General features: G+C 40.9%; 1 protein-coding gene across 4 annotated transcripts in view; it reads right to left on the bottom strand.

Moving 5' to 3' along the window:
• Positions 1-2,701: 2,701 nt before the first annotated feature.
• Positions 2,702-18,413, bottom strand: part of TMEM65 (transmembrane protein 65) — a 54,473-nt gene continuing 38,761 nt past the window's right edge. For 2 of the 4 annotated variants that reach the window (XM_073330167.2, XM_073330169.2), the window contains 2 exons: positions 9,738-9,843; positions 2,702-7,664 (listed from right to left, as the gene is read on the bottom strand). In XM_073330167.2, coding sequence (XP_073186268.2) covers positions 7,569-7,664; positions 9,738-9,843 — 202 coding nt within the window. In that variant the 3' untranslated portion in view covers positions 2,702-7,568. Of the gene's footprint in view, positions 7,665-9,737; positions 9,844-12,341; positions 18,244-18,413 lie in introns of those variants that run through there. The other 2 variants (XR_012157089.2, XR_012157090.2) reach the window with 1 other exon arrangement.

The following is an 18,413-nucleotide window of genomic DNA, read 5'->3' as shown; positions in this document are numbered from 1 at the left end:
AACCTAGTGACAGATGATACGGAAAAAGCTGAAGTACTCAATGCTTTTTTTGCCTTGGTCTTCACAGACAGCTCCCAGACTTTTGCAATGGGCAGCACAGTATGGGGAGGAACCCTCAGTGGTGAAAGAACAGGTTAAGGACTATTTAGAAAAGCTGGACATGCACAAGTCCACAGGTCCGGATCTAATGCATCCAAGGGTGCTGAGGGAGTTGGCTGATGTGATTGCAGAGCCACTGGCCATTATCTTTGAAAACTCATGGTGATCAGGGGAGATCCCGGATGATTGGAAAAAGGCTAATGTAGTGCCCATCTTTAAAAAAGGGAAGGAGAATCCAGGGAACTACAGACTGGTAAGCCTCACCTTAGTCCCTGGAAAAAATCATGAAGCAGGTCCTCAAGGAAACCATTTTGAAGCACTTAGAGGAGAGGAAGGTGATCAGGAATAGTCAACATGGATTCACCAAGGTCAAGTCATGTCTGACCAACCTGATTGCCTTCTATGATGAGATAACTGGCTCTGTGGATATGGGGAAAGCGGTGGACGTGATATATCTTGACTTCAGCAAAGATTTTGATAACAGTTTCCCACAGTATTCTTGCCAGGAAGTTAAAAAAGTATGGCTTGGGTGAATGGACTATAAGGTGGATAGAAAGCTGGCTAGATTGTCAGGCTCAGTGAGTAGTGATCAATGGCTCAATGTCTAGTTGGCAGCTGGTATCAAGCGGAGTGCCCCAGGGGTCAGTCCTGGGGCCAGTTTTGTTCAACATCTTCATTAATGATCTGGATGATGGGATGGATTGCACCCTTGGCAAGTTTGTGAATGATACTAAACTGGGGGGGGGGGGAGAAGGTAGATACACTGGAGGGTAGGGATAGGATACAGAGGGACCTAGACAAATTAGAGGATTGGGCCAAAAGAAATCTGATGAGGTTCAACAAGGACAAGTGCAGAGTCCTGCACTTAGGACGGAAGAATCCCATGCACTGCTACAGGCTGGGGACTGACTGGCTAAGCAGCAGTTCTGCAGAAAACGACCTGGGGATTACAGTGGACGAGAAGTTGGATATGAGTCAACAGTGTGCCCTTGTTGCCAAGAAGAGTAATGGCATATTGGGCTGGTGATTATTACCCTCTATTTGGCACTGGTGAGGCCACATCTGGAGTATTGTGTGCAGTTTTAGTCCCCCCACTACAAGGGATATGGACAAATTGGAGAGAGTCCAGCAGAGGGCAACAAAAATGATTAGGGGGCTGGGGCACATGACTTACAAGGAGAGGCTGAGGGAACTGGGGTTATTTCGTCTGCAGAAGAGAAGAATGAGGGGCAATTTGATAGCAGCCTTCAATTACCTGAAGGGGGGTTCCAAAGAGGATGGAGCTAGGCTGTTCTCAGTGGTGGCAGATGACAGAACAAGGAGCAATGGTCTCAAGTTGCAGTAGGGGAGGTCTAGGTTGGATATTAGGAAAAACTATTTCACTAGGAGGGTGGCGAAGCACTGGAGTGGGTTACCTAGCGAGGTGGTGGAATCTCCATCTTTAGAGGTTTTTAAGGCCCGGTTTGACAAAGCCCTGGCTGGAATGATTTAATTGGGATTAGTCCTGCTTTGAGCAGGGGATTGGATTAGATGGCCTCCTGAGATCTCTTCGACCCTAATCTTTTATGATTCAATGAATGAGAAATATACAAAGATAAGTTTTGATAATCATGTGTCATGGTTACAGGGTGAGCTGCGCTTTTAGAGCCCTTTCAGTCCCTCTTAAGTGCTCTCCTCACATGACAGGCCTGGCTTCCAGCACTTCATTCTGGGTGGAACCATGCAGTCTTACCACTCAGATTGACCTCTGGGCTGCAGCCCCATTTATCAGCTGCGTTAACCTGAGGGGCACCAACTGGGGTTGGCACATGTAAGCCCTCTTCCTCCAGGAGCCTGTGATGGAATAAGTTCATAGTGATACTGAAACAGCTTCTTCAAAACAAAGTAATATTTATCTGCCAAAGGGAACTCAGCATTTAGGAAAAGCAGTTAAAGCAAAAAAGTGTCCTATATGTATTCTGACTTACCGATGCACAGCCTTTCTATGCACAGCTGAGGTAGGTCCAGCTTATTCCTGACCTCCCTTCTGAGCCTTAATTCGCATCTTCACAGACCCTCTCTGTCTCAGTCTATCAGTGTGTCAGCCTCAGTCTGCTGACAATCCTCTCTCCCCATCTCTTTCAGCAGGGCAAATCCTTTAATTGACTGAGTCTTTTGATCTCTCTCTCTCTCTCTCTGTCTCTCATCAGCCTTGACAAAGCAGCTGTGTAACTTTGTCAGCACCAGATAAGTTGTTTCTTTACAGCTAATAACCTGGCTGAGACATTCCTTATCTAGGTGATTATTTTCCTTTTCCCGCTTGGTTCCTCTAACAACCCCTTTTGATCTTACCCTATACCAAGTAACTCATCATAAACACACCGAGGTACGCACAATATTCATAAAAAATAAGATATTTCTCAGTTTGGCAGACACCATACTATCAAATGCATGGTTTTTGCTGGTTATTTCTAAAAACTTGTCCCTGAATCTATCATGGGCAATGGAAGCAAAAGGAATTGCTCAAACTACAGTAATCACTTGAATCATTTGTTAAAAACACACTGATAATGAAATTTTAAAAAGTTACAATGAAAGACATACCATTTCAGAATATAAACAATTTCACATCTACCAAGTTTTTAATGTTAAAGGCCCATTTTACATACAGTACAAAACTGATAGAAATAAATAGGGTAAGAACAAAGTCTCTTAAAAAACTTGTACGGACAACATGGTAGTTCTTCTGTTATATGCTTGGTCTTTTCAAATCTGTGTTTTTAAGAACAGAGCCAGAGTTCTCAGAATTGCCCTTGTTCATTTACTAAAAACACATGCTGAGAGATTCACAATACTGAATATGCACAAATCCCTCATTCTGAATCAGGCAGATACCCTATTTTCTCACTACTGAGGTACATGGGTTAATCTTGTAGCCTTGCTGAGCCATCCCACATACAGGGGGACATCTAGCCCCACTGAAAACTGTGAGAACTTCCCCACTGGTGACAAAGGTGGCAGGATTTCACCCACAGTATTCACTATTCCTTTCCCAAATCCTGGGAGACCTAGGGAGTCACCTTCATGATCTCCCTGTCCACGGCTGGTCTGAGACACCCAAGACTATTTCCAACCACGTGCTGCCTGCCCATTATACTTTTTCATGGCCAGCTCAATAGTTTTAAAACAAAATCACATTCACTTCTTTGAAGATCTTTTAGTTCATCTTTTCTTGTTAAAAACACTGGTTGCAGAACAATAGTTTACCATACAGTATCAACAAAATGCACTCAATGTACATGCACAAGGTAATAAACAATAGTACATGGAGTTAATATTGTCATTTTTAAATGAGCACTACTACAACAGCTGAATTTAGCTATGTATTTGTTCTTGCAAGCTCTCAAAATAATGAGAATGAAGTTAGTGTTCCAATTTTAAATCGGTTAGTGAAGTACAGAAGCTTGAGTATTGCCTAAAAATGTCAATGCCAATATTGTAATGGGAAACACTGCTGAAACTATTCTGTGCAAAATACTATACATTAGAGTATGGTACTTATCTTCAGCAACATGTTACACTTTGATGAGTATTAGATGGCCCCCATAAATTGATGAATTATGTCATGTCCATAGCAAAATAACTGTGAATACAGTTAGATTGCTATCCAAAATGCGTTTTATGTGTTCTCCATCTTAAAAAAAATATTAAAGGGACTAATTATAGCTTTGTAAAGAAAAAAACAGGAAAGAACAGTTGTCAAAAGAAGAAAAGCTTATTGCAAACTGAATACATATGCAGAGGAAGAAAATCAAAGTGTCCTTTCCAGGCAAGACAACTACCTGGATGATCAATTTTAAAGCATCCAAGTGCCTCATAAAACACAAAAACTTATACTGGAAAGAAGATTATACTATGCTACAACAAGGGACATTTGAACTGATATTACATATTAAGGGGATATCAACCGAAAGTTTATGAAAAGTCATCTTTTTGTGCAAAGTGCAATTTTGAGACACTGCTTTATCAGTACTATCTCAAAGCTTATTAACAAGTTGATAGTATTTCTTTGCTCCTTCTTCATCTATTAGGATTAAAGGGCTGGTACTGCTGTGGCAGGGCCTCTGGAAGTGGTCAAGAGGGAGATCAGATTTACCACCCAGGAGGCGAGCTGCTAATCAAACATGTTAAACAAATAAGGGCTGTAATAATAAAGTCTTTCCAACAGCAAACAAAACACTTAGTTTCATGGGATGTAATGTAATTGTTACTATCTTCTTATAGATTAGAAAAACTCATCTAAGAATGCAGAGCTGCCAAAATAAAGTGTTCTAGCTCTACCCTGCTTTTGGTATCTTCTTCCATATTGTACATAGAGAGGATCCTCTCCTTTGTAGGCAACTATAAGGAATTTATAATTATAGTACAGATGGGTCATATACTGAAATATTAAAAATATTTAATATGGTAATTGCAACTTAACTCATCACTCACCACATAAACATAAAAGATTATACAGGGCTGCAAATAAGTAAAATTAATAAGGCAAAAAAGGAAAAAAACCACAAATCTGCTTTTCCAATAAATGCCATCACAGCAAAAGTAACAAACAAAGGTCTAGTTTTAACTGTGAATTATATTCGGCAAATCAGATCCACTAATCCAGACTGATTCCCTCCCCCCCCCCCCCCGCCTCGAATTTGACTAATCAGAGAAACCACCTGTTTAAGCATTTTTGGCATGTGCACTCATTCATCTTAAGATAGCTTTCAACAGAAAGACTGAGAAAGACCATCATATTGAGTTTCTAAATTAGGAAACCATGCCTGCAAACATTTGCAAATAAAAAACCCTGTAGATTTTAATTTAGCTATAGTTGTATGAACATGCATAAAGATACATAAATTCAGATAGATTTGTCCATTTGTTCTACTCATGCCCACTTCATACATTCATTCCATACATCTCATCTAGCATTCATCTCACACCCACTTTCACTCCATCCCATCTTTCTACCCAACGTCGTTACTCATATACTACCCAGACAACTCATTCCTCCACCAACCCCCCCCTTCATTCCACTCATTCTGCATATACACACAGTTCTATGCATGCAGCCCCACACCCACCAACTGTACCTGCTCACTTCACACACCCATGCATGTTCCACCCACCTGTGCTGAACACCTCACCCACCCATTACACACACAAAAACACACCCCTGCACCTCATACCCAATTCAATCCATGCAGTCATCCCATCACCCACAAATCCCTCCACTAAGCCAGCTCCCACATTACAAAAGAGGAGGGAAAGCATACCATAGGCTTCACCATTTACAGACAGAGCCCAGGGCAAGGATGGGAATCCCAGGCGTGGAAGTTCCATCCTTCCCGATAAACATCCCAGGCCTATGATTCCCTATTCTTTTCCTCTCTCCCCATTTCACCCCGCGATGGCTTCCCACACCTATGTGCTTTTGGGAGGGACCAGCTACCCACTATCTCCAGTGTTTGGGGGACTGTCAAGTGGGGGACACTGCCTAATCCACACCCTGGCTCTGCAGGCATTAAACTCTGCTGGCTCCAGCCCTGGCTGCTGAAGACAGTTCCACCCCCATGGGAGGAGTTTGCCAGCAACAGGGGGTTTCCCATCGGATGGGTATGAAAACCCCAACTACTGAGTAGAGCTACTCCTGGCTAGTATGATTGAAGTCAGCAGAGCTCAGTGCCTGGGAGGCAATGTCCCTGCCTCTAAAGGCCATGGGGCTCTGGGATTTGGGAGGCAGAGGGTTCCCTGTTCTCAGCTCCCGAAAGACTAGAGATGGGGAGTCAGCCAGGTACCACATGAAGACCTATGGAGGGGAGGGGCAGGCCATCAGGGTCTGTCCCAGAAGACTCCTAAGGTAAGAGGGGAGCTGGGGCCAGGGTGGGTAGGTTGATGCTAGAGACTCATGGGAGGGCAAATGCACATAGGCAGATGCGGGAGGTCAAGGGGAACTGCAGAGCTGGCAGAAAGCAGCAGCTCCCCAGCCAGTTCTAAGACCGAAGAGCTGAGCACTCCACCAGCCCTCAAGCCTTTGCTTACCCAGCTAATAGATAGTGGAGCAGAGCTCTCGTGTGCTCCACAGACTAAAGACCAGACTGTCCATCAGCTTGTGTAGCAGCTCCAGTTGGCTTTTGTTCCCCAGGACGCAGATGAATAGGAAAGAACAACCAAACAGAGGCTATTTCCCCATATATTAGAGGTTTTCCCCACAAATCCATATCATGGTTTGAAAATCTGTGGTCTACAGGGAAACCTGTAGAACTGGCAGGTCTGGAAAGTGTCCAGAGTTGCCACACTGGAATCCGATTTAATTTGACTGAAACAGATCTTCAAGTCATATCTTTCTTGGACAGAACACAGCACAGGTTCATACCCTTTGCATGAAGCATTCAACCTCATTTTTTGTCCTGTGCACTCATCTGGAAAAGACTTCCTGTATGTATCATCACCTCAAACAGAACTTTCCTTTTCCAGTTTCATCTCAAGACATCCCTCCCTTGTCTACAGCTCTTCTCAGCCTATCTGCTATGCTGTACAAAACACAGTTATTATTTTGATCCAGTTACCAGGAGCACATAATTACTCCACTAGGGGCTCAGCTGGAATTCCTGGAGTTTGGTGAAAGTCCAGGAAGAGAGGAAAGTTATGCTTACTGCAAGTAGGTGCTGTAACATATTTGAGTGGGTGGTTAGATGAAAGAAAGGATACTCCACACACTAACTTTAAACTTGATTCTCAAAATACTGCTTCGGGGGGAAAAAAATTGGGTGACTGTGTATAAACTCTGAAGGATGAGCCTGGTAACAAGGCACCACTATAAACACTTACCTTGTCAAGAAGTGATGGCATGTAATGGATGGCTTGTAAGCCACATTAGCTAGAATTGTGAAGGAGTGCAAACCAAACAGTGGGGGGTTGCTGAAACAGGCCTATCCTGAGGAAATGTGAAATGGTGGCTCAAAGGAAAAAAATAACTGCAAAAGTGCTTAATAACATCATTCCAAATCACCTGCCAACTGGCCCCACTGATAGTCTGGATTGGAGGACCTGATGAGACCATAAAGGATCCTTTTTGGCATGCATTTACAAGTTAGGCAGCAGCTGTGGAAACCCAAAACCTACACAGTACATCCAGAGCAGGCAAGTAAGTAATAATCCTGTTACCGGATGAAGGTGAGAGGGAATCAGTAAACGTCAGTTGCTACTATAAGTGAGAACATTTCAACAACTTACTTTAAATAAAAAGCTAAATGGTATCTTATAAAAAGATGTACTGAATAAGACAAAGCCACAATAAATTAGTGTATCCATAAAACAACATGCTGAATGTTTTGTTCCCAGGTCTATACATTGTTACTGTCAGTTAATTCCTAAATATTCTGACAGCATAATTGAATAATTGAGGTACATTAGTTTACATTTTTATTTGTATTGTAAAAACGTTAATTTTTCTCTTCCAGTTTTTTTTCTTCATCTCCAAAGAAGAACAAAGGAAACATTCCTAAAAGGCAGCCAATGGTCACTCCAATAGCTTTACCCTAAGGAAAAAAATGGAGAGAAATTACCAGGGTTTTCACAGTCCAGTTGCTACACATTTGCACAGTGGTAGCACCCCCAATCAGGAAATAGGTCCTATTATGCTAGCCACTGCAATAGCACATAATTAGAAACTAACCCTGTTCTGAAGTGCTTACAATATAGGAAGACAAAAAAAAAAAGATATAAATGTGCAAGGACAGCAATCAGGGTAACATGTCAAATTAATTCAGTGGGTTGGGTTTTTTTGCCCCAAGTCAGGGAACATACAAAGAGTGGTGGAGAGGAATATATATGCAGGTGGACAAGGCTGACAGTGGCAAGGCACAAGGAGTGGGATACACACCATAATAAAAGAAGAGTGTGTGAATAAGTGGGGGTGGGAGGGAGCGCAGAACTGTGAAGGGTCTTGAAAGAGAGCCCAAGAACTTGAATTTCTTGTAATGGAGACGATGACAACTGTGGAGGGATTCAAAAAAGGAGTGACATGGTCATAATGACAGGCAACGAAGATACCTTGGCAGCTGCACTTTAATGGAATGGGAGGCAGTGAAGGAGGTGTCAGGGAGGCCAGGGAAGAGGAGATTATTGTAATCAAAATGGGAGATGAGGACCTGTAAGATTTTGCTGCATGTACACAAAGAAATAGGTCAGATTTCACAAACGTTATGGAAGAAGAACCCACACTGGAATTTGGGCCCACATGTCTAGGTCAAAGGAGAAGAAGTAGTCAAAGGTGATGTGCAGGTTAGATCTCGGAGCAAAAAAAATATGGTAATATTGTGAAGTGACAAGTAAGGGTTGAGTGGGAAGGTTTTGGGAAGAAAAATAGTGAGTTCAATTTTGGCCATGTTAGGTTTAAGCTGCTAAGACATCCAGAAGATGTTGTCAAAGAGAGATGCTGTAAAGCCAAATTGGATAGAGGGAGACAGCAGAAAGACAGATTTGAGAGTCATTGGGATGAGAATGGAAGCCGAATCTATGTGAATGAATGAGATCTTACAAAAAGATGTACAGGAAGAGTAGCAGAGTAGCTCTACAGTTAACTTTGTTTAAAGTTCCAGGAGTCGGACTCTCAAAATTTTAACATTTGGGATTAACAATTAGCATAGGAAAACCCTAAATGCTACAGGCTGACGAATGTGCCATTGAAAACATTTAGTACCTGTACATAAGGCTAGAGGATTCATTGCTTCTTTTGCTGCTGGTGATGTTACATCAGGACATACAACACACAGCTCTCCATAATGACTTTTCCAAGATAAATGCTGCAATTTTTTTTACCCTAATTTCCACCAAGGTAAACTATTCCCACATTACTTTTTCAACTTTTGCTTGGATATTTCCTTCATCTTGCAGCTGTAGCATTTATTTCATCACAATGAATTGCCACAGAAATAAACTGGCAAATTTAATTCCCCCCATTTTAATGAGTCAATATCAAATACTTCAATTTTTAATAAAATTAAAATACCCAACATTTTCTCTCTGTAAGATGATGAATATCCAGTAATTCTGAAAATGATTTCTATCTTAAGTCTAGGTGGTGGATATTCCTTTAACATGCACATTTTACTTAGATGAAAGGTGGTGTTTTCATATCCAAATTTATATATAAATTAAGGATTGGAATTAGATTTGTACACACTACAGATATATTCCCAGAAAGTATTTAATAAGTCTGACACGAACAATGAATATAAAAACCAAACTCTCTAAAGGACAAGAACTGCCAGCCATCACGTTGACTGACTTCACAGATACCCACCTAATCTTACCACCACAGCCAGAGTTCACAGACATATGCAGATTGTGTGGCTATTTTCCACCCCTATCCCTACTGCAGCCAGCCTCTAATCACCCAAACACAACTCCAGATCTACCTCTCCCTCCTCTCCCCCACTCCCCCCAGCCCAGATCTGCTTCCCCTCAACTTGACACAACAATATTCAGTATTTACCAACTACTGAAAGCTAAGTATTTGATATTTGACAAAAATGAAAAAAAATGGATTCTTCCCATCCCTGCTAATTACCAGTGAAAAGTACACACAAACTATACATAAATATATTTACCACATGTGCACTGAGACGCGTTTGCCACATATCTGCTTGCTTGGGTGTCAGATCAGGAATTGACAGGCCCATTCTCGAAGCTAGAGCTTCAACATAGCCTGCAAGACTAAAAAAGAGCCACATGTCAGTAGTACTCAGGCTTTTGGATTTGAAAATATATTAGCTGGAGTAATGCACAACTGAAGTTAAATTACTTGTGCAAAAGTAGTACTAACTTATACTGAAAAGTTTTTCTTCTTGCATGCTGTACTGTTCACCCACCAGTTTGGCATATAGAAGAAAATATTCAGACTCGAAAGTTCACATTTACATTGTAAGTGCATATTTTTGACTAATTCACTCCCTAATTAGTCAAGCCTTCCAGAAAACCCAAAACTTCATGTAATAAGACCTGAACATTATTGTAGTTTGACACATTTACAGTAACTTTATGAACAAAATATTTAATCATTTAGCAATGTTTTTCAGTACTAGAAAAAATCCAGTACATATGTAAGAGCTTCCCTCTCAACAATTATTCATGGAACATTCTATCATATCATATATTTGTGCTTTAATAATCAGTTGCTGAGGCAGAAATCAATGTTCAATATGTTTTTTTCCTGTGGAAAAGAAAGCAGAAAAGTCTCACACATACTAATTTACCATTGATAACTACTCAAGTCTGGAGTCTAAAGACATCTTTCCCCCCTCTTGTATACCTTTTTCTTAAAATGTAACAGTACAACTGTAAAATAAAAATTAGTATTAAAATGTAATGTGAGTATTCAGCATATTTACCATAACCCTTATCATACCAGTAACTACATGACAAACAAAAGTTACCTTTTTAAAAATGGAACTGAAAAAAGTTTCAGAGAAAAGTTCTTGGCAGAGTTAATCCATTTAGCCTTTTGCAGTATTATAGCTGTGTTGGTCCCCAGATATTAGACAGACAAGGTGGGTGAGGTAATATCTTTTATTGGACCAACTTCTGTTGGTGAAAGACAAGCTTTCATGTGGACACAGAGCTTGAACGCTTCTCTTCCACCAACAGAGGTTGGTCCAATAAAAGATATTACCTCACCCACTCTACCACTTTTGTGATTCTCAACGCACATTAATACTTGCAAAATATATTAAAATTGTATGAGGCACTGTATTTGTAGATTGCCCCTCCCAATGCAGGTAAGTAATTCCAAAGAATTACTAGTTTATATGCAACTCTTCAGGTTTTTCAGTTTTCCAAGAGCAAATTGTTATTACCATGAAATTCTCTATGTAGAGATTCTAAAAGCCTGTTACCTCTTGTCAAAGCTTTGGCAATATTCCAAAGCATGCCTGGAACTTTAGCCACTTGCTGGGGAACACTTGGTATTAACAGTGCAGTGTTTTCCCACTGCAGAGGAATGCAAGTTAGGAAAGCTCTCTCTCTTTTAAACCAACTTATCCACCTGGAGGTTAGTCTCACTTTTATCGTTAGGTGCAGATAGTGGGCTGCTACACAGTAAAGGTGGTGGAAATGAGTTTGGGAAGGACTTGGCCTGCCAAATAAGCCTCAAGGAAATAGTTACGGAGCTCTAGGTTGCACAAGTCCTCTGGAAATAAACTCCATAAAAAGGAGTGTATTCCAAAGATGCAGGCCAGCTGAACAAACCTGCCTGAAGGCAGATGATCTGGAACATCCCAACAACCTGTCTAGGCACTCTAGTAAACTACATTAGATGAACTGAAAGATGCAGAATCTATTCAAACTATAATATAAAGTCCAGTTTATAGATTAGGACTGAACAGTTTATAACTACTTCCATATTTTTTCCTGTATATGAAAAAGCTATTTGAAGATACTAACACCAAAAGATTCTCACTGTGGGCTTTGTTATTCCAGAATGAGACAGCATTGAACTAACTGAGGCTAAGACAGCATATGATGCTATCCAAAGATCTTGCCCAAAGTCTCAAATACTGACTCCACATGCTGCTGGTGGCAACTTCATATTCTAGCACAGAATGTATGTCATGCTGAGATGATCAAGGACATTTTTAAGGAACTGCTCTAAAAAAAGCTTAGCATGAAAAATATTAAAATGTTGGATGTATGGCACTTTAGTTATGTTTCTCTAATCTGAACACAGTTTTGCACTTTCTGGCCATTTCATTACATTAATGCAACTTGAACATTAATGAACTGTCCTTAGGGTCAAGTTTTCAGCTGGTTCTCTACTGAGTCTCCATTTAGACATGCACAAAAACACATATATGCACATACATACATGGGTCCACATTTTGCAGGTACAAACATTTGTGCAAACACAATTCTAACCCTTACCAGTAGGCAACTGTTTTATATTTGCATCTACAGAACACATTGAAATGAATGGGTTTTGTGAATGCAAGTTCTGTTTGCAACAATGGGTGAAAATTCTATTTATCATCTGCAAAGTATGTGAATATACTTTTTAATGGATACAGCAAAACTTTTAAAGCTAAACTTTAGCTACTTTGCTATATTTTTGGAATGGAGCAAAGGCTAAAATACATTCCGAAACGGAAAGAGAAATCAATGTGAGTAACGATATCGTAATTCCAGCTACTGTAAGAAACAGATAAAGAACAGTTACTTACCTCATAGTAACTGTTGATCTTCAAGACATTCTGCACATGTGGATCCCACTTATGGGGTCCACGTGCCCCAGCACAGGGGTTGGGAACATTTTCACTAGCAGTGTCCAGTAGACGTCACACATGTAACCTGCATGCCCTTGTGCCTGTCCCCTCCAAAGGCACAAAGGTCACAGCAACCTCAACCACTATTCAGTTCCTTTTGCCACCCAGAATCCTCATTTATAGGACTCTAAGCTGTGGGGATGGTGGCTGTGTCATGGGATCCACATACGCAGAAAATCTCAAAGAACCACAGTTACTACCAGGTAAATAACCATTCTTCCTCCTTCGCAGTACTGCACATGAGTAGCCCACTCATAGCGATCACCTAGCAGTTATCTGTTAAGAGATGAGAGCCAGGACTTATTGGAAAAGAGACGGCAAAACAACTCTACCAAAATGGGTGTCACGTCTTGAAGCAGTAATTAACTAATAATGTTTCGTAAATGTACGAGCTAAAGACCTGGTAGCTGTTATATATATTTCTTATATTAGGACTTGACTTAAGCTGCTATCTATGAAGCTTATGCTCTGGTGGAGTGGTTTGAATGCTTGACAGATGTCTCTTCCTGTTAATATAAGCAGTTTTAAGACATGCTATATCTATTTTGAAAGTCTGTGATGAAATAGCCATCCCTTTTGATTTGTCATCCTAAGCAATGAAAAATCTTGTCATTTTATGAAAAGATCTAGTGCTAGCTAGGCAATATAACAGGGACCTCATATCTAAAATACGTAATTTAGATTCAGCAGGAGAAGAATGAAGCTTTTGTGGGGAAAAACTGGTAAATGCGTGAACTGATTGTTATGAAAATCTGATAGCAATTTGGAAATAAAATATGGATGCAATCTCAATTACTCTATCCATGTGAAAAAAAATGTGCATGGAGGATTAATCCATATGGCTTGAAATATGCTTATTCTACTAGCTGATGTTAATTGGCACCAGAAATGCTACCTTCACTGTTAGATGAACTGGACAATCTGATAAAGGTTCAAAGTAGGGATGTCCATAAGTGAAGAAAGCACTAAATTTGCTTCCCATGCTGAAGCAATCTCTCTCACAAAAGGAAAAAAATGTGAACAAGCCCTTTAATAAATCTATTCATTGACTTATGAGAGGGGAAAAAAATGTATCTCCCTCTTTTGGAGAATGAAATACAGATATCACTGCCAAATGAATTTGATTGAAGAGATAAAGTCTTGAATGCTTTAAATAAGAGGCAATCTAATATTATTGGAACTGTACACTGAGATGGAGCGTAACCTTTCGACCTCGCCCATAAAGAAAAATGTTTCCATTTGGCCATGTATTTAGCCCTATTGGATAATTTTCTACTCCGAAGAAGAATGGTCTGTACGTCTGAAGAATGCTCTCTGTCTGTTGAAGACATCCAGATACCATCCAGGATGTGAAAGGCAGAGAGGCTGGGTCTGGGTGGAGAATCAGACCGTGACTCTATGATAACAGGCCTTCCAGAACTGTGAATGTGATAAACTGATGACAGTAACATTTGATCTGAGAATCGAAACTGGCAAGGTCAAGCCAGAGCCATCTGTATAACTCAAGACTTTTCTTGCCATATTGTCTAACACCCTTGGAATTAGTGGAAATGGAGGGAAAACATACATCAAACGGTGTGACCAAGAAATCATGAATCATCTGTTAGAGATTCCAGATTCTTTCCTGCTCAAGAGCAAAATATCACACATTTCCTATTTTGAACTGATGTAACTAAGTCTATCTGGGGAAGTCCCCACACTTGAAAAAAATCAGTTTAGTTTTGCATTTTTTTACTTCCCACTTGTGAGATAAGTACATTTTCCTCCTCCGTGAGGCCACTAGACCATTTTTTCTTTTCTGGGAGACGAAGAGCTGTCAATTTTATGTGATTCTGAATGCACCATTCCCGAAGTTTTATGGCTTGTTGGCAAAGAAGGCCTGACCTCGTGCCTCCATCTGTTTAAGTAATAGGCAGCCATGGAATTGTCCGTCAGAACTTGGATTTAAGAATTCTTTATGACAGGTAGAAATGCTTTGCAAGCTAATCTTACCTCCCTTGGTTCAAGTACATTTATGTGAACTGTGGATTCTAGATATATTCGAACTCATGGCCTCCAGTCTTGATTTGTGTGTTCTCCCCAGCTCATATTGGGTGCATATGTTATCAAAGTTTTGGGTGCAATCAGAGGGGCAAATGGAATTCCTGCACATACATTTCCATGTATCATCCACCTTTCCATCAAGAATAGAGTTTGATCTAGGATCAGCACTTTCACTGACTTAGTGTGGATTGCTGGTCTGTAAACAGTTTTGATCCATGCTTGAAACAGCCAGATGTAACCTGGCAAATGGGGTTACAAATGTACACAAAGCATATGGCCTAGAAGCTTCAGGCATATCCTTATTGTTGTCTGTGGGTAAGTATGGAAGTGAAGAATCAGATTTTTTATTATTTGAAATCTGTCCGGCGCGAGGAACGTCTCACTGCTATTGAGTCTAAGAGAGCTCTGATGAACTCTGTGTATTGGGACAGAATCTGAGTAGACTTTTTAAAGTTGATCCTTAAACCCAGGAATGAAAACAAACAAATCACTTTCTTTGCTGCCGTTATGACCTGTGTTCGTCACTTCCCCTACACAATCCAGTCTTCTAGGGAATGGTAAATATGCAACCCTTTTCTGAGGAGATGGGCTGCACTACTGACAAGAATTTTGTAAATGTCTTCTGTACTGATGAAATTCCAAAGTAGTATTCTGAATGAGTAATGACTCCCCAGAGCCATAAAACAGATACTTTCTGTGTGCTGGGTGTGATTGATACATGAAAATAAGTGTCCTGTAAGTCAAAGGTAATGAACTAATCCATGGGATCCAGCACAGGGATAACTGAAGCAAGAGTTACCATGTAGAACCTTGCATGCCAAATGAATTTGTTGAGGTTCCTGAGATCTTGAATCGAACGCAAGTCACCTTTATTTTTAATATGAGGAAACAGGGAGAATACAAGCCTTTTCCCATATACTGCTGAGGAACTAACTCTCTTGCTCCAAGCTTGAGCAGTTTTGTCAATTTTCTGATCCATGACACTCTCATAAGAAAGGTCCCTGAAAAGGGACTGGGAAGGAGGTAAGGATTGAAACTGAATGACATAACCATCCCTGATTACTTAATAGACCCATCAATCTGTGGTGATTTCTACCAAGCCTCCAGGAAATAAAATAGATGGGAACCAAAGGGTGGAGTAAAAGAGCATCAAATCTGACGTCTGTGTGTCTGACCCAACTGAGTAATTCTAGAAGAGGGCAGTGGAGTTGATTACTACTTCTGATATCTAAATTTCTTTCTAGATTTTTCAGAAGGGCCTTTGGTGTCAGGAATATGAAAAAGAAGGATATTGAGCATTCCTATATCTGGAGAATGAAAATTGAGGATGAAACTAATTTCTTTTTGAAGGAAGGATTACATAAACCCAATGACCTGAGTGTGCAACTTGAGTCTTTTAATTAATGCAGAGATTCGTAAGACTTGGCACTGAATAGATTCTGACCATCAAATGGCAGATCTTCAATTGTCACTTGCAGTTCTTTTGGTAAACCTGATGCAGAGAACCACAATGAGCACTGCATCATGATACCTACAGCCACTAAACAAGCACTCAAATCAGCAGCATCTAACGTAGCTTGGAGAGGTTTTAGCAATAAGCTGCTCTTCTTCACAAATAGCTTTAAACTTAGCTCTATTCTGAGTGCAATTTGTCCTTAAACGACAGTCTACCCACTGGATATAATCATATTTAGACAGCATGATTTGATAATTTGCTATCCTGATCTATAAAAATGCTGAAGAGTAAATTTTCTTTCAAAAAAAATCCAATCCCCTTTGGAACAGATTTCCTAGTCTGTTTTGATCGTTCATTGGCTGCAGCAACCAGTGGTGATGAAGCGAGATGATGATGTGACAAAGATACTCAAATCCTAGGGGGCACCTGATATCTATGATCAGTGTGTTTTAAAATAGCTGAAATGGAAACAGAGGTAGCCCAGAAATCTTTTGTTGGATCCAATACTCCTTCATTAATAGGTAGTGCAAACCCGCTTTGGGATGCTGTAGAATATCAAAAAGTTTGTTTTTCCTGAACTGTCACCATAGTAAATTCTATTGTTTTTGTCATATGCTTCAATGATTCCTCGAAGATTTTAAAAATCATCCGCTGAAAGTGGTGTAGCCTATGAAATGGTTTCCATCAGGTAAGAAAGAAGATCAGAAGAATTGTCCTGATGGGCTGGTATTTCACCATCACTTACAATTTGTTGTTCCTCTGCATCTTCAACTTAATGGGTGATCAGGACTATAGGGTTTGTAGCCGGTGACTCATGAATAGATTTCATATACTGTGGGAGAACTTGTCCCTCAAAATTGCAACTATTGAGGCCATGAGAGCCAAATATGGCCATGGTTGTGGACCATATGGAAAGTAGTGGAGGGAATCAAGGAGCATAGTAATAATTAGCGTCCTTGGGTTAAATGGGAAGGTCTTTTCCATATGCCTGCCAAGACTTATTTTCTTTCCGTTCATGCAATTTCCTTTTTGGTGGAGGACTCCCGTCAGCATCTTTGGATGAAGAAACTTCTAATGCAGAACCAGGGCTTTGGAGCGGAGCCCGAAGCTGGGAGCACGGAGCAGCAGGTTTTTTTGCCTGGAATTGGAGCAGAGCCAGAGCACAGCTCCAAAGCCCTGTGCAGAACCCATAACAGGAGATGGAAGGATTTGATTGGGACTTAAATCCTTAATTGTATCAACATGCTGGTTCAAAGCAATTTTCTTTAGCGGTACCCTGGCTTCGTTTTGAGGAAGGGATATGTTTGGTATCAAGATTGGGGAACTTCTAGGACTGGTGACATAGGATCTGGAGTGACCCTAAGGTTTGACAAAGACATAAAAGAAGCCTTTGGAACTGCAAATTTAGTTGCAAAAAGGTCCCTGCAGCGAGGGTATTGTAGATGCCTCTCCCTGCTTTGAAGTTTCCTCAGCAGCTGAAACCCTGGCCCAGAACGGGCTTTGATCAAAGGTGCTGTGCCAACGAGGGAAGCACTGCAGAAGACTGTCCGAACCACTCTGATGCTGAAAGGGAGAGTGCTGCTGAAGCCTGTGCTGAAGAGGAGGAAAGAAGGTGACTGTCTGAATTCTTCTTCCTTTGAGATCTTTTAGCTGAAGAGGAAGAGGAAGATTTCTGTCACAGCTCTGTGCTATGCTTCAGCACAACAGCGCTCCTCTGCGCTCTCAGCACTGGCATAACAGCTCCTTTGAAGAACTCCTCTGCCCTCCCAGCCACAGAGACAGGATTCGATGCTGCGAAACTGAGACCTGGCCTACACTAGAAAAGCACATCAGTTTAACTATACTGGTCAGGGGTGTGACATCCACACCCCTGAGCAGTGCTATGAAGCTGACCTAAGCCCCTGTGAAGACAGTGCTAGGTCCCTTCGCGTCCCCCACACCTCTCCGCTGGGTTTCAAAGCCCAAGCAGAAATTTTTAGCTTTTATTTTTGGCCCTGTACAGCAAGCCCTGCAAGCTTGAGTCAGTTGACCTAGAATGTGAGACTTGCTGCCCTGTGTTTTTTTCTTTGCAGTGTAGACACACCGATAGTTGTTCTGACTCGCTGGCTGAGGCAGTTAGAAGGAACTGGGTGGCAGTTGGGATCACTGTGCCCTTTATGTACTTGGGGAATGAGGGCATACAAGGCAACCCCCTCCTGGACACTGCTACTGAAAATGTTCAAAACTCCTGTGCTGGGGCATATGAACACTATAACTGGGAGCCACAGGTGCAGTAATTCGAAGAAGAATGCAGCTTTATTTCTGAGCAAAGCAAGGAGAGAAGGGCAATTATTTTGGTATCTTTATGGGTATCTGGTTTGTTAATATACATTTCAAGAATTAGAAACACCCAAAGGGATTTCTACAGTGTATTAAGCTTTGTTGAGTGGGGGGGGTTTGTTTTGTTTTTTTGAGATCAGGCAATAACATAC

Source organism: Lepidochelys kempii, chromosome 2 (genome assembly GCF_965140285.1).
Source record: "Lepidochelys kempii isolate rLepKem1 chromosome 2, rLepKem1.hap1, whole genome shotgun sequence".
NCBI classification, from domain to species: domain Eukaryota; kingdom Metazoa; phylum Chordata; order Testudines; family Cheloniidae; genus Lepidochelys; species Lepidochelys kempii.
The sequence above is the reverse complement of the archived record's forward strand: the minus strand, read 5'-3'. Positions and strand labels throughout refer to the sequence as shown.